Source organism: Equus przewalskii, chromosome 8 (genome assembly GCF_037783145.1).
Source record: "Equus przewalskii isolate Varuska chromosome 8, EquPr2, whole genome shotgun sequence".
Lineage (NCBI taxonomy): Eukaryota > Metazoa > Chordata > Mammalia > Perissodactyla > Equidae > Equus > Equus przewalskii.
Window position 1 is genome coordinate 75,374,052 of NC_091838.1, and position 20,025 is coordinate 75,394,076.

General features: G+C 54.9%; 1 protein-coding gene across 2 annotated transcripts in view; it reads left to right on the forward strand.

The window, feature by feature from the left end:
- Positions 1 to 5,828: 5,828 nt before the first annotated feature.
- Positions 5,829 to 20,025, forward strand: part of CCN4 (cellular communication network factor 4) — a 36,905-nt gene continuing 22,708 nt past the window's right edge. The window contains exon 1 of one of the 2 annotated variants that reach the window (XM_070632116.1): positions 5,829 to 6,175. In XM_070632116.1, the coding sequence (XP_070488217.1) occupies positions 6,107 to 6,175 (69 nt within the window). In that variant the 5' untranslated portion in view covers positions 5,829 to 6,106. The remainder of the gene's footprint in view (positions 6,176 to 20,025) is intronic. The other variant, XM_070632117.1, reaches the window with a different exon arrangement.

Consider the following 20,025-nt stretch of genomic DNA (forward strand, 5'->3'; position numbering starts at 1 on the left):
ATGCCATTACACATTTGTCCACACCCATAGAATGTACACCAGCAAGAGCGAACTCTGATGTCACTATGGACTTTGGGTGACTATGATGTGTCAACGTGGGTTCATCCTTGGTAACAAACGTACCACTCTGGTGAGCGATGCTGATAATGGGGAAGGCTATGCGTGTGTAGGGGCAGGGGGCATGTGGGAAATCTATGTATCTTCCTTTAAATTTTATTGTAAATCTAAAACTTCTCTAAAAAAATAAAGTTTTTTAAAAAAACCATGGCTAGGGCGAGCAGCCAGCACAGGGGAGCGGCCAGTGAAAGCTTCTCTCACAGCGATCTGAGACACAGAGAGGCACACACTGTCTTTGATTTAATACTCAGAAAAGCCCCACGAGGTAGACAGCACTGTCCTCTTATAAGGTGAGGGAGCTTTATTTTTATAACTAACATCTATTGAGTGACTATTGCATGCAAGGCACAGGGCCAGCTCGCAAGGGGCATGGAGATGAAGAGTGTGCTGTGGTCCTGGAAGATTTTCCCTGCCGCCACCCACGGCAGCTACCTTGCATCCAGCCAGGAATCCTCAGGAACGACCGGCTGGACACAGAGGCAGAGGCCGTGCTGGAGCCCCACGGCAGAGGAAAGGGCTGGGCCCCGAGGCGAGGGTCGGAGGCTCATCAGAACTGGGCAGCAGAAATACAGTGGACCTCAATGCCCTGCAAACCCAACCACTACTACTGGCAGGGACCACACGGGTGACTCCCACAGACAAAATGTGGAGCGGGGAAACCGAATAAAAGAGCATGAACTGCCTGCTTCCGCATGCACGGAGCTTCAGAGCAGACACAGTGACAGTGAATCCACCACGATGGAAGTCATCGCTGTGATTTCTGGACGTGGGTGTCAAGTGAGGACAGGGGCACGAGGAAGCCTTCCTACCCTGATCTCGGTGAGGGGCACACGGAACACTCAAAGCTCATGTGTAAAATTTACCAAGCTGTACACTTAAGATTTGTGCATTTTCGCATCTGTTAGACTTTAATTGTTTTAAAAGAAGAATGAGCAGCCCACGTGTCTGTCTGAGATTGCCCATGGAGCAGGCAGAGCCTGTGGGCCCCATGCCCTGGTCTGGGAGGCCTGGAGACGCGAAGGATGCTCCAAGCCAAGGGCCCCCAGAGACCCTACAAGTTCAGGGCAGGAGAGGGTCTCCGGGAAAAGAGCTCAGGACGTATTTGCTTCTGTTCCAAAGCAGACTGTGGTGAGCTGGCCTTGCCTTCACTTTAGAAGAGAAGCCCCATGAGCTGCCAGGACCCTTGAGGAGTGAGTCAGACCAGGGGGCACTGCTTTCTCTGCCCTGTCATCATCATTCCTTTTTCCTCATCTGCTCACACCCCCCAATTAATTTCAGCAAAGGGTCCCACAGAAACACTCGCCCTGAGGCCTGGGAAGACTAGATTTCACGGGAGGAGGCAGGGACAGTGAAAAAGGAGGGACACTGTGCTCCAAACCACAGCCATGCTGAGAAGGGGAGACTCAGAGGGAGCCAGCGGTGGGCTCAAGGTGACCCAGGCCGGGGACCCAGACAGAGTCCCTATGATAGAAAGCAAAGAAGACTATTAATAATAACCATTCATCCAGCATCTCCCACGTGCTGAGCGCAGACTCAGTCTTCACCACAATGCTAGGAGGTAGATATCGTTGTTACCCCCATTTTACAGACAGGAAAACTGAGGCTCAGGGACGTGAAGTGGCTCCCCTAAGATCTCCCAGCTGGTATGTAACAAAGCAAGAGTTTGACGCAGGCCCGCCTGGCCCCAAAGCCCTTGCTTTTCCCTCCACCTTCCCAGGTGAGAAGTGGGAGCTCCTGGAGGTGGAGGTGAGCTCTTGCCCACATCAGGCATGCCTCAAAAGAAGAGTAGCAAGCAGAGCAGCTGGAGGGGGCTGCCCAGGGGTTCCAGCCTCCCTGAGTGGACCTAGCTGTTTAGGCTGGACCTGAGGAGAGTCACCCCGACCCCTTGGCCTCTGAGCAGACCTGGAGCCCAAGGTGACCCCTCAGAAGTTCCTCCATTCTTGCTTGGGCCCCAGGAAGAGGGGCAGAGCCCCCTGCACCACTGAGCCAGCCCAGCAGGACGGCAGAAGGCAGAGCAGGCCCACGTCCATCCTCCTCTTTCTTCCGAAGCAGCCAGGTTGTTCAGCAGCAGTGGCGTCTGCCACCCAGGCAAGGGTGCGACGTGACATCTGCGTAGCCCCAGGAACTTGCATCACGGACCGTGTGGGCTGCATTCACGTTCACGGGACAAACCAATGACAAACAGGCTGCAAGCAGATCGGGGACTTCCTGGGCCCCTGATCTTCTGTGCATCTGGCTCTGGTCAAGGCAGCCTTCTGTTTGGCACAGGAATGCTCTCGCCTGGCCTCTGTTCTCGAACCCCCTCCACCAGCCCCTCTCTGGAATTTATTTGCAGCTGTTCCGGGAGGTCTGTGAGAGAAGGCGCAGGAAGCTGTGCTCGGGCTGCAGGAGGACAGACACACAGCTGGAGGCAGGGACCCCGCCAGGCTGGGAGAGGCAGGAGGGGAGGCCCGGTCTCCACTGGGAATGAGGCCCCAGCCCAAACCCCACCTCTGCCACAGCGTCCCTGACCTTCGCCATGCACATCTGAAGCACCTACTGTGTGTAAGGCGGGAGGCAGGACACAGACATGACCTAGTCCAGACCCTGCCCTTGAGGTGCTCCCAGCACGGAGGCCAGGTAAGAGTATTCGTCATAGATGAGGAGTTTTGTGGAGCACTGACTACGTGTCAAGCTTGATTAGTACACCTTGACACAGCGCTCACTCTGCGCCAGGAGCCGTTCAGAGCGATCAGTACCCTCTCATACCCATTTTAGAGACCAGGAAACCAGCACACAGAGAGGTTATGTAACTTCTCTAAAGATACACAGCAGATCAGTGGCAGGAGGCAGGAGTCCAACCTAGGCCTGTGCAGGCAGCACTGAACCATCTGCCACACAGGAATGACATCAGCTATGGTGACAACGAACGAGGAGGCCTGAATCCCAAAGAAATCCCCCAGCAGGCCCGTAAGGGGATGTGTCTGGGCCTGTTGGTGCAAAGGCGGAGGGAACGTGAGGACCCCTCAGTAGGGAGATGGGATGAGGGCGAAACTGAAGATTGCACACTGGGGAAACCGAGGCAACAGCAGAAGCCACACACCAGGAAGCGGCAGCCAGAGAGATCTGAAGAATGTAAGACTGAGTGGAGAAAAGGAGACTGGATGGAGGCCACAGCGTCTTGCCCTCCACCTACGGAAACACTCACGGGTGTGCAGAGCTCCGAAGCCCAGTCCGTGGTCTCGAACCTGCACTCTGCTCCGACTTCAAGCAATGTCCTTTCGTCTCTGTGCCTCGATTTCCCCAGATATAAAGCAAGGGTGATATGAGCACCCACCTGCGAATGACTCAGAGCAGCGCGTGCTCCGAGCGTGATTATTAAATTAACAACCGCACCACATACATAGTACACACAGACAAACAGGCGCGAGTAGAAGACACAGAGCCTGCGGTCTGGGGAGAACGGAGGAGAGTCGTGGGAAGCAGAGGGAAATAGGAGTGGGCAGATGGATGCTAAGTTCGGAGGGGGCTCTGTGCAGGCTTGGCAGCGGGCCACGAACCCTCTGCAGCATAGGTAGAAACAAATTACCCGCGACATTGGAAATAACAAACGCTGTGATGCCCCTGGGCCTCAGGCCTGGGAAAATGCAGGCCATCACCCCCAGCCCCACTCGCACATTCCTGCTATCTCTGGGCTTGCCAGGACCCTGCCCAGCTTCCTCTTTCCTTTACTCCCTGGCTCACGCTGTCGGCAAGCGGATTCTGAACCTACTGGGGGCTGCGCATTCTTCCCGGCACCTTGGGGAGCGCAGAGCGGCCTGAGAGACGTGGGCATGTTTACCTCCCCTCCAGGCATTCCCTCCTGCCTTCACCGACTCGTACATCCCCTCACCCCCTCATGCATCTGCTTGGTTCATCCATTTGGCCATTCACTGTAAGTCTGTAGAGAGGAAGATGTGGGGCTGTCCTGCCCTCGGACCTCACAAGCTACGTGGGAGACAGTCCATAACTAAACAATGGCCACTGGGCTGGGGGCTGAGAAGGAGGCAAATGGGTTATTGAGCTAGAGACCAACCAGGGGCCCATTTAAGAGGAGTGATCAGGGAAGAGGGACCTGGATGTGGAAAACTAAAGACGCGGAGCCCATCCTGGGAAGAAAGACCTGGGAAATGGCAGATTCCCAACAGTGGTACCATCTCCTCACACTCATCCATTCATCCGTGTGCCCATCCACGTGTCATTTATTCACTTATTTGTCTAACACGTACGGCAGCTTGGTCTACCTGAAAAAAAAATCATGTTGGAGCCACACAGGTTTGAGTTCTGATTGCAATTTTGCCATGCCCTAGCGGGATGGCTGGGGGAAGTTATTCGATCTCTACGTGCCTCAGTTTCCTCTTCTGTAGAGCGGGGATGATGATATCTAGCGGGAGACCGGGTGTGAGGGTGAACTGAAATGAGGATTCGGTGAGATAACAAGGGTTCCCCGGAACATGGCGGATGATCCCTAAATGGCGGCTATTGTTCCCTTCACCACCAGCCGGTCTCTTAGAGATTGCCCAGTTCAGGTGCCTGGTCCTGGACCACCACTCTGGTCTGTATACTGACCCCAGCCATACACCCAGGCTGCATCACAAGTTCCCCCAAGATGCCTACCCCCTGACACAGGATGGACGTAGGACAACCCACTCGTGCCAGCCTAGGCCGCAGCCCATGCTGGCCTCTTCATTCACAAATACTGGGACACACCTAATTGTCTCCTTCGGGCCTCCTGACAACCCTATAGGGTAGGCACTAATGTGACCCTGTTTCTTCAAATGAGGGAAACTGAGGCACAGAGAGATTGTTGGTTGTCCAAGGCCCACGAGTAAGTGGCAGGGCTGGAGTGGCACCCCAGGCCTTGTGCCTCCTGACCCACTGCCCTGTCAGGGTCACCGTGTCACCTTTCTCCAGGTTTCGCTATACTGCAAATAGCAGCAGCCAGTGGGGCCAGCGGGGCTGTCAGAGGTTCTAACAGCAGGTACGAGCAGTCAGCATTTCCATCATGCTTTGGGCATCTGTTCCAATTGCTCGTCACAATCAGATGTCCTAAAACCCATCCCGGCATTCTCCGGGGTCCTCGTGGCTCCATCACAGAGCATCAAGAGGCTTTGGCAGGTCAAGCTGGCTTGGAAGTGTCCGGTCCTGACCCTGTGCCCTGTCAGGGTTCAGAGACTTTGGTTTCAGCCCCAAGACTGCCACCAAGTTTGTGTCCGCTCTGAAATCGCCTGGCGTCTCCGTGGGCAGACCGCTCCAGCACCAAAGGGCCTGGCGGCTGAGCAGGCACAGGGCACTCCCGCAAAAGGCTCATTTACAGGGATGAGAACATGAGCCCCAGAGCGGAGCTCATTTGCGAATTCCTATCATTTCTAGATCGCTGCCCTTCGAGCCATCCTCCTTTGCTTGCAGCCAGGGAGGGAAGACTGAGAGATGACAAATCAAAACCAGAAGTAGGAGCAGCCCGAAGAAATGGGAGGGAGGTTCCTTTCCCAGTTGGGAGCCCTTTCGAAGCCCCCCCGCCTGCCTGCCAGCCCGGCCCCGTAACTCTATCTCCCCCTCCGCCCGCACCCGCCACCGTCTCCCCCTCCCCAGCTTTGTGAAACACCCTGGCAGGCTGACCCCAGCTCCTTCGGTGAGAATTCACCGCCCCCATGTGAAATCACAGCCCTGTAACTTTCCCTTTAAGAACTGTCAGAGCTGGGGAGGCCAGCCAAGCCCAGGCTGGAGGTGGGGACAGAGGGAAGGAAGAAAAAAAGAGAGAGAGAGGCAGGAAAAGTTTTTTCAGAGGAAAATGCAGGGCTTGTCCTTAACCCTGACGTCAGATCTTGCTTTAATAAAACCCCCCAAAGGCTGCGGGAAGAAGCATATCTGGTGCTCCTCATGGGCCAGGCCAGTCTCGGCCCAGCTCCCCCGAGAGGTGGCCGGATCCTCTGGGCTGCTCGGTCGATGCCTTTGCCACTGACTTCCAGGCATGAGGTGGTTCCTGCCCTGGACGCTGGCAGTGGTGACAGCAGCAGCTGCAGGCAGCGCCCTGGCCACGGTGAGTCCTGTCTGGAGGGGCTCGGAGAGGGGCCCCAGCTCCCTTCTCCCCCGGGCTGCTCCGTGAGTGGGCAGGATGAGAGGGCCCAGATCGGACTGGTGGGGAAAAAGGCGTGGCCCAAGGTGAGGTGTAGGGCTGTGCGGGGTCAGCAGATCCCAGCAGGGTGAGGAGGAAGGAGCAGCATGCGGAGAAATAAAACAAGCAGGTCCTCTACGCCCTTCTTTCCCACCTGAAACAGCAGAAAGGGCACTAGGTGGAACTGGGAGTCAGGGGCCTGGACTCCAGACTGAGCTCTGCCCAGATTAGCTGTGTGACCTTGGACTTGTCACTCACCCTCTCTGAGCAGCGTAAAGTAAGAAAGTTGTTAGGAGGTTTCTAGAGTCTTTGAGTTTGGAAAATGAGTCTCCAAGTGTTGGAGATACTATAAGAAGGGGAGATGGAAAATGCCAAGAAAAGTTGGAAAGGGAAATGCCAGCTTTCAACCAAAGCGCCTCCCTTGAGCGAACAGCACTTGGGCTGGTTTTCTACCCTCAGCAGCTGCCGCTTGGGCTTGCACAACCCTCTACAGTGCACAACACGTACACATTGGGTCCTGCATATAAAGCTGCTGTTTCAGGGGCCTCCTGAGGGTTCTCTCTCTCCCACCTCCATCCCAGGAGAAGCCAGACACGTGGCAGCACCTAGCCAGCCGCTGGCTCCGGGCGCGGAGGCGGGCAGGCAGGAGGTGGGCAGCTGGGAAGAGCTTCTGAAGTCGAGCTCCCACAGGCCGGCCAGGGACTGCTGCCAGGGGCAAAGCCAAGAGTCAGTGGGAAGATGGCAAGAAGGGTTTATTACACCCACTCAAGCTGACAGCTTGCTTTGGGACAAATGTGTCCCATTCATGATGAGAAACTGAGGTTCGGGGTAAGCTACCTGTCGGTTGGCTCGGAGACACTGGTTCTGATTTACCCAGATCCGAGGCTGATGAGCCGACCACAGGCCGGTTGCCTCGTGGGGTGATAGGTATCCTCCCGGAGCCCTGGTAAGCATCCGGAGGGCAGGGCGTGCGTCTGTGCGACTCATCGTTAAATTCTCTATACAGGGCGCCGTGCCTGCCCATGGTGGGTGCAGACATCCCACAAGCAAAGTTCTGAATTCTATTTTACCAGTGAAAGAAACGGAGACAGAGCAAGGGAGGGACTTGCCCGGGGTCTCACAGTTACTAAGTGGCCAGGGCTCAGACTTCGATCTTTTCCTGCCGAATCCCGCTCTTTCTTGCAGAGCTGCCCTTGTTTAGGGGAGACTGAGCATTTCCTGCAGGCTGCAGCAAGAAGAAGGGGCCAGACCAGCCTTCATCTCAGGGTCGCCATGGCCAGGAGGACAAGGGGTAGATGGAGAAGAGGTGTGAGGTGTAGGGCAGCCGGAGTCTGAGTGAGGAGGAGGAAGAGAGAAATCTGCAGGTGGCTCTGAGTCCACAGGAGCCCCAGGGACCGCCACAGGGCAGCCAGCGCTGGGGAGGAGTCGGGTACAGAGTGCGGGCTCAGCGGAGGGGACCCTGGAGCCCAGAGTCCAGACAGACCCAGGCAGCAGCAGGCAGGGAAGGCTCCTGGGAGGAGGCAAGGTGGCTCTCCTCTGTGCAGCCCCTGGCCGGGGCCATCTCTGGGGACGCGGCACTGCCCAGCCCACACTTGTCCCTGGTCCCGGGGCTCCCTGCTCACAGCCCAGTGCCAGAGCTCTCAGGGCATCCCTAACAGCCCCGGTGAGGACCACCAGTGCTTTCCTTAACGGCCAAAGCCCATGCATGGCCGTCCTCCCCAAACGAATATAGAACCGGAATGCAAGTCCACTTCAGGGTCCTGGGGGGCATTTTGATGAAAAAAATGGCTATCGATGTTCATATGGAAGACAGAGTTTGTGCAAATTGCCAAGAAAACTTTGAGGAAGTAGAAGCCTGGCCCAATCAGATAGTAGAACATTCTCTGAAGGTTCTGCAATTGAAGGAGGAAGATGCCAACCCAGGAAGCGATAAATCGAGGAGCAGGACGGGGTAGTGAGCTCAGAAACGGAGCCAAGTACATTCGGGAATGTCAATGATAAAGGGCTGTGATAAAGCTATGATAAAGGGACGCTGCAGATATGGCTTGTTTTTCCGTTGCTTTGTTCTTTGCTTCCATCTACGCATATTGAGTACCCAATGTGTGCTCAGAGAAAGGGACTATGCATAGTAAGCCCTGCCAAGCCCTGTGCCAAATACCATATATGTATGTATGTAAAACCTTCCTCAGTTCATCCGACAGGCATGTATTAACATTTATTAAGCATCTCCTAAAACTCCCATAGTAATACCATTAAGCAGATATAATCATCCTCCTTTGTAGATGCAAAAACTGAAGCTCAGAGAGGTTAAGTAATTTGCCCCAGGTCACACAGCTAGTACTCAGTGGAGTTGGCATTTGAATCTAGGTCCAGCTCTTTGCAGGGCAGCCTCCTGCCTCCTGGTTCACGTGCTTGTGCAGAAATGAGAAGCACACGGTCTCGCCCCTACAGAACTCACAGGCTAGTGAGGTACGTGACAGCACCCACATGTTGGAATGAGAGGTGACAGGGCGATGTCCTCCAGGAGAGAGGGGCTGGATGCAGGCTCTACCACGGCTGTGCCAGCTTCAGCAAATCCCTTATCCACTCCAGACCTCACTGTCCTCTTGTGTTTACGGGGGCTGACAACCTCAGCCCCACCCAGCTCCCTGCTGCTGGGGAATGAACGCAGGACCACCCGAGGGAGCCTCGCAGAAGCATGTGACTGGGTAAATGCATGCTCTGCTAACAAATTCCTGGGTAGACAGGAGGGCTGTGGTAGTCTGTCTGCAGGTGAGACCCATACAAATGTATGTGGGATGTGCACAGATGTACGTGTGTGTGCACGTGTCTGTGATCGTGGCATGTCTGGGTGTATAAACGCCCGTGGTGTATGTGTGCATTTACCTGAGGATGCGTGTGCTAAGTGGGGAATGCAAACTCAGTCTCTGTTCCTGGGAACAACTGCAGGATAGGGTGGACCCGGGCATGTGGAGTATCCCTTTTAAAACATCACAGGAGCCTCAACAATATGCCTTCTTTATACCTCTGGTCCGTAGTTTGGATCTGAGCTAGCATTTCAAACCCCACCCCAGGCCTCACACCCACCAGCTGCCCGCTCAGAGCCTCTTCCAGGAACTCTGGGGCTCTGCTCCCAGCTCAGGGCCCCTCCCGCCCACCACTCGTCAGGGATGCTGGTGAGAGCGCGGCACCAACAGGCATTTTCCACCTGGGCAGGCACTTGGCAAGGGCTGGCCCTCTGGAATGGGCATGGGAGCAGGGCTCCTGGGGAGACCAGACCCCGACTGCCGGCTGGGCAGTACCCCAGGGCCCCTCAGCACACTCACCTCCCCCAGGTTTTAGAAAAGGCCCTGCCTGGCGCCAGCAAAGCAACCAAATGCCAGAAGGCTGCCTTCGGCTTTGTACAAACAGAAACCCTGGGATTCCTCCCAGGAACCTCCGTCATCCCTCTGGGCAGCTGGGAGAGGTTGCTACACACACTGTGGGTTTATATGGGAGCAAGGAAAGTGAGCCAGCAATGGTCCAGGGTGGAATTCCGGTAGGGCCTGGGAGAGATGCCAACCACAGCCCAGGAAGCAGAGCAAGGTAGGGAGCATCAGATAGAACTGTGTAAGACTGCGATGGTCTAAGAGCTGGGTGCGGCGCATCTGTTCATTCATTTAACACCTTTGCAGCGTCCTGTGTCCCAGTAACAAGGATGGTAATCAGGGCTAACATTCGTCAGGCGCTCACTGCATCCTGGGCACAGCATCCCGTGCCTCTGCATATATATATCAACTCGCTCGAAAACCACACACCGACACGGCAGGCAGCCTCATCACAGTCTAGCCCAGCTCTGTCCAGCCAATAGCCACTCACCGCGTAAGGCCACTGAGCATCTGAAGTGTGGTTTGTCCCAGCTGAGCTGGAGGAGTAAAACACACACTGGATTTCAAAGACTTAGTATGAATACAAGAATGTAAAATTCTGATTATGATTTTTTTCTGACTCTATGTCAAATTGATACTCTTAATATATTGATTATTAATTGATATTCTTAATATATATTTAATAATTAATTATTATTAAAATAAATTTCACCTGTTTCTTATTACTTTTCATGTGTTTACTAGGAAGTGTAAAATTCCATATAGGGCTCACATTATATTTTACTGGGCAGGGTTGGCCTGAAAAGACACAAGTGTACATAGAGGGACTACAACAGGTGGAGAGGGAAAATGATCAAGGGTTCTAACCCCGGCTCCTCCACTTATGAGCTGTGCACCCTTGGACAAGTAACCCAGCCTCTCTGAGCCAGTGTCTTCATCTGTGAAAAGGCGTAATATTAGAACTCAGTACTTGGGGCTGTTGGGAGGATTAAAGAGTGAAATGGAGATAAAGCACACGAAGGCCCCGCACACCCAAGGGGAAATGGGAGGGGACTCCATTGTTCCAACAGCAGTGACAGGGACTCCCAGCTCGACTGGAGGCACTGGCTGCAGACAAGTGCCACGTCTGATGGAGGAGGTGTTTATAAAGGAGCCAGGCTCAGCACCAGGTGGGCCAGAGGAGGGGCAGACAAATTGGTGGGCTTCGCCAGGCTCAATGCGGGGACGTCTTCTGAAGACCTTAAGTTTTCTGCATCCTGGCCAGCTTCCCCAGCCCATTTAGAGGGAACTGATGAACACTTTTGGATTATTGTGCGGGAGAAAGAAATAGTGATGATGACAATGATGATGATGATGATGATGGTGGTGGTGGTGATGGTAATGATGGTGGTGAAATGATGGTTCTAATGGCAGTGGTGATGGTGGTAGTGGTGACGGTGTTGGTGGGAATGAAAACAGTGATGATAGTAGTGATAATGATGGTTCTGATGGTGGTGGTGGTGGTGGTGATGGTGCTGATGATAATGGTGATGATAACGATGGTTCTAATGGTGATGTTGATGCTATAGGTGAGATTCGCGCCTTCCAGCCCTGAATCAGGGTCTCTCGACACTGACTGTGGTTTCCACAGCCCAACCACTTACTTGTGCCATGGATGTTGACAGCCCCACTATGTGCCCAGCCCCTTCCTATTTCTAGCGATGTGATGACAGATGGTTGGCTCTGGCCCTACCATTGAGGACGGCTCACGTGTTGGAGACAGACTTTTACACTAGCAGAGAAGAATGTGTCGAGGAATCAGAGAGAGAATCTCAGAGGTCTACGGGAGAAAAATACCAATGCCAGGGCCCTGAGCCTGAATTCTGAGGAGGCCTCCAGGCACCTGCACGCTAACCGACACCTTGACGATTCTTAACGTACACTTGATTTCAAAAACCATTGCATTAGATGGACTCTAACCTTGACGTTCTGTTAGTCTGCCTTTTCTCCACGAAAGAGGGAGGTGGAGGACGGAAGGGAGATAGAATCAGAGGAGAAGGAACCAGGCCTCTCAAAACGTGAATAATGGACATTCCAGGGGATGTGATAAAATCTGTGCCCGCCCACTCTGAGGCCCCCAGTCTGGAGGCAAGTCCAGGCTTGGGACGTGGACTACGGATCTGCTAAGCCTTGGTGGGGTGGGAGCGGGGAGTGAGAGGAAGCGAGAGCCAGGCCCCAAAGAGAGGAAGAGAGGGGTCCGCCTGCGGGGAATCCTGTGTTGAGTCTCAGAGAGGAGAGAAGCGGTCTGTGCCGTGAGCCTGCCCTGGGCTGGATGGGGGAGTGGAAGGGGGTGTCCAAGAGCAGAGGAACTTTCTGAGAGAGCAGGGACTTGTAACCCTGCCTTGGGGCAGAGCGGCGGTAGCCTCGCCAGGATGGCTGGAAACCCAGGGGAAGAGCTCATTGCTGTGAATTTAGACAAACCATGGCTCTCCCAGCGCCATTTTCTAATCTTGAAAATGAGGAGGTTGAGCTTGCCCCCGAACTTGCTTCCAGCTGGAGCCACCATAGAGTCCCAGGGTCCACTCCCTCATCACTGGGCGGGCCCATCATCTCACCGGCAGCAGGGCTCACATGCCATAATTCTTGTAGGGGGCGCTCGTGCTGCTGCCACTCTAGAAAGGGCTGCCCACGCTCTGGGATGTCCCTCGAGACTTGCTTCCTCCCTTCAAGATGTCCCAAAAACGTCCCCCTGTTGGCCCACGTCTCTCTTGGCAAGCCTTCAGAGTGTACCTCTGGTCTCATAAAAGTGGAAAGCACACCACAAGCTTAATCTCCAAGGGGTCCCCCATCTCCATGGCTCCCCAATCAGCCCTGGTCCTCAGCATCCTTGGGTGCTGCTTGCCAAGGACCAATGCCGGGCTCCCCGGGGCCTAGTGAGTCGGGCCAGGCAGGGGTCCAGGGTTCCAGAGTTTCAACATTTTCCAAGACAGATGGTCCTGGATGCCTTGCAAGTTTGGGAAGCATCCTTGTAGATAACGGCTGCCATCAATGGGCTTCAGTCCCACCTGCCTCCCCCTCTCAGTAAATAGTGCCTCCACCTGACCCCATCAGAAGCCTGGGGCCATTGCCCACCCTTCTCTCCCTGCCCTGGGCCTGGCTCCCCACTCCTCCTGCCACAGCCTCCACTTCTGACCTTCAGCTGAGCTCTGCCTCCTGCAGCTCCAGGCCTAGAGGTCAAGCCCCTACACGGAGCTTGGAAGGAAGAGAATAAACTCTGCAGTAGGAATGATCTGGAGTAAACCAGAGTTTGAATTTAGAAGGGGATCATCTTGAGCACCTTGCTTAACCTTTCCGAGCCTCAGTTTCCTCCTCTGTGACCAGTGGACATCCACCTCTGAATAGAGTTGTGCCAAAGAATAAGCCGGGTGGGCACAGAGCCTGGTGCAGATGGGCACTCACGATGCTCGCTTCACTTCCTCGAGTCTGGCCCACATCTGTTTTCCAGCCCCATCCTTTGGGACTGCCTCCTTCACCTTCTCTCCTACTTCTAGGGCGTTCTCCTATGTGCTCAAGGGTCCCCACCTCTGCACGTGCCCATGCTGTTCCTTTGGCCTGAAATGCCTTTCCCTCCCTTCTTTGTTCATGAAATCAATGTCATTGTAACTGGTCCCCCTCCAGGAAGCTTCCCTTGGCCTCCCCCAGGTGGAGCTGCCAGCATCCCACCGTGGGCACCCATGATCCCTGTTCTTGCCCAGGTGGAAGGAAGCATGTCACTCAGCAGAGCTCTCTGCTGGCCTTGCCCAGTGTATGAGCCGCCCTTCCTCACAGCCCCTCCCCGGCAAGGACAAACCCCCGGCCTTGGCACGTGCTGTGCCCTCCCCCACCTGGCTCATGCTTTCTCCCTCCTGGACCTGACAGCTTCCCTACTCAGTTCGCTGTCACCATATCTGCTGGCACATTACAGGTGCCCAAGGCACACCTGTGGGTCAAGTGAATGAATTAATAAACAAAACCAGAACAGAAGGAAGATGGGCGGGGCCGGATGTGTGTGGAGGGGACAGTCGGGAGCGGGGATCACCGCTGACCTCTCTGAAGTGGACGCTTCGTGCTGGGGAGGAGGAAGGAGGGAACCTAAGGAGAGGGCCCGGCCTGATCGCTGGGAGGACTGAGCAGCGAGCCGCAGCCAGTGGGCTTGGTGCCTGAGCACAGAGCCAAGAGTCTGAAGACCCCCTCTAGTCCAGGCTCTGATTTTGTCTCTGAGCCTCGATTTCTTCATCTGAAAATGGGGACAGGAAACCCACTCTGCCCATGCTCCAGGTAGGATGGCACAGTGGTTGGGGGGGGGGTGGTGGCAGCACACAGCCTGGGGTGGAGAGCCAGCTCCAGCACTTCCCTGCTGGGCCTCAGCTTGTCCCCTGTGACAGGGACTTAAAGAGAGCCCCTGTGATGGGGAGAGGGTGCAGGCGAGGCCCTGAGCGCCCGCCGAGGGGGAGCTGGGGAGGCGCGAGGGAGTGGACGTCAAGGAGCTTGGGGTCAGCGGTGCTGTCTTGAGAGTTCCTCGGCAGGGGGAGCTGGGAGTGGGCGCTGAGTGGCTTTGGAGCTGCAGCCACCTGTCCTTCCAGCTGCTGCCCAGGTAGTTACACCTGCCCCCCCCCCACCCCACACGCATACACACACACAACACATGCACGTACACACCCCAATCCATTCCATGGTAGCCCTTTCTAGCCCTGCATTCCAAGGGACCACATCCTGACACTTGGAAACGTCGCTCTTAAATGATCACAAGCGCCAACCTTGTCGAGCCCTCACTGTGTGCTGGGGACCACACATGTCTCACTTAGTCACACAAGGGAGCCCCGGGTGGCAGGAGCTTTTAGCATCCCCACTTCACAGAGGAGGAAACTGAGGCACAGGATTTTATGGATCCCCATGCCATCCAAGCGTCAGAAACACCACCGAGTTCCCCACGCAGGGCTGGCGGGACCCACTCCGGGGGGCACTAGGTGCCAGCCCCTTGTCCACCTCTGCCTCCTCTCCTTGCCTGAGTCAGGACGCAGTCTGAGAGGAGAGGGGAGGAGGTGGGTGGGGCTCTGGGCTGGGGGAGGGAGGAGAGACCTTATCTGAGGCCCAGCCACCCCGTGACCGACTGTCAGAGCTGGAAGGCGCCAGAGGGATCGCCTCATCCTGACCTCCCTGTGAGGAGGCCATAAGTCTCCCAGTGGGGGCTGGAGCCCCAGGCTTCCACCTCCAGGTACAGGGCGGGGCGTTGGAGCTGAAGGCTCCGTTCCCTCTCTCCGCTGGCTAGCTTCTCACTCCTCCTTTGTGAGCCCAAGGGATGGCCACTTCTTCCACCCTTGTTTGTACTGGCTGTTGCTCCAGGGCTGGCCCCCTCCCTGGTGACACCATGGCCTGGGACCCGGATGGCTCTCAGTTCCTTTTGGTTTATTGAATGAACCAGAAATTAGGCAAGAGTAGTGTCCCTTAGAAGTCACTGGAGGAGCATGGCACCCAGAGTCAGAAGAGCCAAGCATGTATTTTCTTGCTGTGTGTCTTCACCTCTCTGGGCCTCAGCTACCCCATCTGTCAAATTGAGGCAATCAGTGCGGACCTCACAGGGTTGTTTGGATCGTAGCCTGGCACGAGGGGTTGGCTGGCTCAGGAAGGACCCCCATCTTCCCCTGAAAGAGTGCACCCCTCCCGGGCTTGGCCCTCAAGGTCCTCTGGCTGTGGCCCCTGCCTGCCAGCTCCATGTCCCAGCAACACTGACCACTGGTCCTTCCTGCACCACGCCGCACTGCTGCCGCCTGCACGCCCTTGTTCATGCTGTTCCTCAGCTTGGATGCTCTCTCTGCCCTTCTGGTCAATTCTCACTCATCCTTTAAGACACACTGCAAATGCCTCCTCCTCCTCTGGGAAGCACGCCCTACCCCGGGCCCTGCCCCTTCCCCTCTCGTCTTGCTCTCAGCGTTCACCTGGATATTGCTGAGACACCCTACGGGGTGGCCCTTCGGCGTGATGCCTTGAGAGACCAACACTGGGTTCGAATCCCAGCTCTGCCATTTGCTAGTGGCCTTGGGTGAATTATCCGACCTTTCTGGGGCTCAGTTTACTCTTCTTTAAATTGGAGAACATGCTTCTTAAAGCATCCTGCCTCTTAGGGTTATCACAAGGGTGGGATGGCTTATTTAGAGTGTAAACTGATAAAGAGGCTTCCAAGACAAAACATAGCACAACAGACAGGCCTCGTTTTGATCTTGATTCAAGGAAATCATTTGATTAAAAAACTATATTGGAGACGATCAGTGAAATTTGAATATGGACCAGGTATTAACTAAAGAAAATCACAAAGTGCAACTCATTTTATTGGTGTGGTAATTGTGTGGGGTTTATATATATATATATATTTTTTTTTTAATTCCTCATACTTCAGAGACACACTGAAGAATTTCAGGTGAAATCACACGATGTTTGGGATCCGCTTGGAAAAACTCAAAAGGGAAAAAGTTTGCCTGTAGGTGGGAGCAATAGATGAAACAAGACCGACAAAGTAAGTGTTGATAAGTACTGAAGCTGATACAGTCTGTGAGGTTCTATTCTTCTCCCAGCTTTTGTGAATATTTGGACATGTCCCCAACAGAGAATTATCATGTTTCCAATTTCTTTACCTCTAAAGTGCTGGCGGTAACGCCTGCCGCTCAGTGTGCGCTCTGCGAGGGCTCGCTGTTCTTAACCACGCTATCACTCTAGAACAGAAGTTAGGAAACGTTTCTTATAAAAGATCACAGAGTAAATATTCCAGGCTTTGGGGGCTATAAGTTCTCTGTGGAATATTCTTCTTTGTTTTTTTTACAACTCTTTAAGAATGTGAAATCCATTCGTGACCCTTATGAAAATTCCGCAGCCAAATGTGGCCCATGGGCCGCAGTTTCCGATCCTCACCCCGCGGCACTGTCTCCTCGGAAGGCAGGACGTTCCCCGAGCCTGCGCTTGGAACTGAGTCCATGCTTTATATGTGTTTGATGAACGAGTGTATGAGCACACACACGACAGCTCCTTATTTGGAAAGAAGCCTGGTGTCCTGCCCCTTCTACGCTCTCCACGTACCGTCGATTTCCTCCACCAGGAGCTTGCAAAACAGCGTGTTTTTAAAACCAATTAGCAGAAAATCTCCAAAAACTTCCCACATCCCATGATGTGCAGCCTGGCCAACGCTGAGTCAGCCGCAGGCCCCGCAGCTCCCTGGAGGTCCCGCCATCCATCCATCAGAGCCGGAGCCCGGGCAGAGCAGGGAAGGCTCTGGGCAGCGCTGGTCCCCCAAACTCTCAGGCCAAGTGACTTCAGGGTTGGGAGCTCAAAGCTTTCCAAGACAGTGGTGCAAGAAGGACCCAGTTCCATGGCCCCATCTGGAGGGCGTTCCCACCAGGGGTGGGGGTTCAGACTCCTAGGGGCACACTCCTTGGAGGTGCTCAGAAAAGAGGGGTCCACCCACTCACATTGTGGCTGCCCCGGCCAGTTGCACCAGAAATTCAAGAACACAGTAGTGGAGAGGGCGGGTCCGGGCCTCCATAGCTCTGGCCCAGGCCAGGGCCACATTCTCCCACTGCCCCTGGGGGGGCCTCTCTTTGCAGTAAAGGAGCAAACAGAAACTGCTTCCAGGCAGAGCGCTGCTTCCCTAAGCCCCCAGGCCCAGCGGGGCGACTCCGGCCATTTCTGTCTCAACCCTGCCCCCTTGTGGGGCCTCTGGGTGCAGCCTCCCAAACACAAGCATCCAAGTGCTGGGAACATCCCTCCTGGTCACTGGGCGCCGGCCCAGGGCATGCTGGTGCGGAGCTGGGCACTGAGGAGGCGGGAAAGGGCACGTTCTCCCTGGAGAGCCCCACGAGAGGCTCCCATCTCCTCTTGTGGGGGCCCTGGGCATCCTGGGCCCAACTCCACGACAATCCGCACCACCTGAGTCGTATCTTTTGTGAGCCTCTGGACTGTGGGCTCCCTTCGGGTGGGGACCTTGTCTTGTTCTTCTGAGCACCAGCCGCACAGGAGATGCTTAGTGCACATGTGTGATGGGTGGATGGAGGAATGAATGAATGAATGAATGAATAGGAATGTGAATGAATGAGGGAGGGGTGCGGCTTGGGGATTGTAAGTGAGGGCTGCTGAGGGACAGTCCGGGGTCGCAGACCACTTCCCAGCTGCCAGACCTTGAGCGAGTTACCTGAGCTCCCTAAACCTCAGTTTCCTCATCTGTGAAATGGGGCTGGTACCAGTAACTGCTCCTGAGGGCGCCAGAGGACGCTGTCCCCCTCACCATTGTACAAACGAGGAAACACAAGCTCAGAGAGGGTGAGCGCAGCCCCAGGTCACAGAGCCTTGGAAATGGGCTCCCGCCCGGCAGACACCATACCCTCTCCACCTCCTCCGGGGTCCTGTTCACCCATGAGCCACACACACTCTCAGGAGAGGAGGCTCCAACTCCCTCATCAGAAGGGACATTTCGAGTTCCCAGAATGGCACTCCACCACCAGCCTCCTACTTTCTGCTCTCATGCCTACCATCATGCATTTTTGTAAAAATGAAGTAAAACTGATGTGCAGAAGTCAAATTACAGATTTATGTGTTCCTAGGTCTATTTTGGGGGAGCTGGAAAACAGCATGAAATCTGTAGGCACTGCTCATCTTTTTTTTTTTTTTTTTTGAGGAAGATTAGCCCTGAACTAACATCTGCTGCCAATCCTCCTCTTTTTGCTGAGGAAGACTGGCCCTGAGCTAACATCCATGCCCACCTTCCTCTACTTTATATGTGGGACACCCACCACAGCATGGCTTGACAAGTGGTGCCATGTCTGTACCCGGGATCCGAACCGGCGAACCCTGGGCCCGTGAAGCAGAACGTGTGAGCTTAACCACTGCGCCACCGGGCCAGCCCCACCACTGCTCATCTTTAAACATCACCCCCAAAATACATGCGAGCATTTCCTGAGGGGCTTGCATTGTTTTCCTTCCCAACTTTAATCTGCTCCAGTTGGGCCGATAAATACTATCAAAAGGATCGAGTCATCGCTTTCAACCTGCCTACTGTCGCCCATCCTTGTCCCGAGGGCCAAGTAAGACGCTGTCTGAGTCAGTTCAGGCTGCTGTAACAAGATACCACAGACTTTGTGGCTTAGAAACCACAGAAATGTATTTCTCCCCGTCTGGAGGCTGGAAATCCACGATCAAGGCCAGCACAGTTGTGTTGTGGTCAGAGTCCTTTTCCTGGTTCACGTGGCATCTTCTCGCTGTGTCCTCACCTGGGGGAAGGGACCAGGGAGCTCCCTGGGGTCTCTCTTACAAGGGCTCTAACCCCATCCATGAGAGCTCCACCCTCATCACCTAATCACCCACCATGGCCCACCTCCTAACACCACGACCTTTAGAGGTTAGGGTGTCAACATAAGAATTTGGGGGGACACAAACCTTCAGACCATAGCAGACACTTAGGGGTCTTATCCTTGGGATCTGCTCCTTTTTGAATTTTTCCACCTTTCAGTCATTTTTCACAAAATGTTAAAGGCAAAAGACATCATTTTCAGTTGAGTGCCCATGGCCCACTCACCCAGCAGGGTGTCCCCTGTGAAGTCGCAGACGGGGCGCGCTCTGTAGTCTGTGCGAGCTGCTGCGGGGAGGGCCATGCAGGCGCCGATGGGTACCACACCCAAGTGAGGTTGTACAGGCCTCAGGCGAAGGAGGAAGTCAGCCTAGGGCCCCCACACCCTTCCCACTCTTCCCCAAACTCTAAGGGGGAGGTCGCATTGCACAAAAATTGCCAGGTACACAGGTCAGTATGCAGACTCTGGGCCCAGCCTGCAAGAACGGAAGCCAAATATTCCAAGGGGGGGGTGCAGGAATCTGTACTTTAACAAGGTCCGTGGCCCATGGCTCTCAGCCTCTGCTGCATTCAGAACCACCTGGAAAATCCCAGGGCCCAGGTTCCCCAGAGAACCACTTAAATCAGGATGCCTGGGGACGGTGCTGGAGCATCCGTGTTTACTCAAGCTTCGCATGGTTCTAACACCCAGTGAAGTGCGGGAACCACGCAGGAAGTGATTCTGGTTGAGGTCGCTGCCCTGGGTTGTCGGGAGGGGTCGCTGAGGAGGGCAGAGCCGGGCGGGTGGTGAGGCCTGTGTCCTGGGCTGAGCAGGCAGGACGGGGCAGGAGCAGCTGGGACCGAGTGAGTGCTGGGCACCCAGCCCGGGAAGCCTCAGGGGATTGCCCCCACCTCCCTGCTTCCCCTTAGATACAGTGGTATGGGCAGGAGTCCAGTCCCAGAAGCACATCGTAAAAGAGACTTTTATGTGATCAAGCACAGCCTGGAAGCGCCCAAGGCCATTCTCTGCTTCCCCTGGCCTTCCCTGGACCACATTCCCCTTGCTGTACGATTGTTTCCCT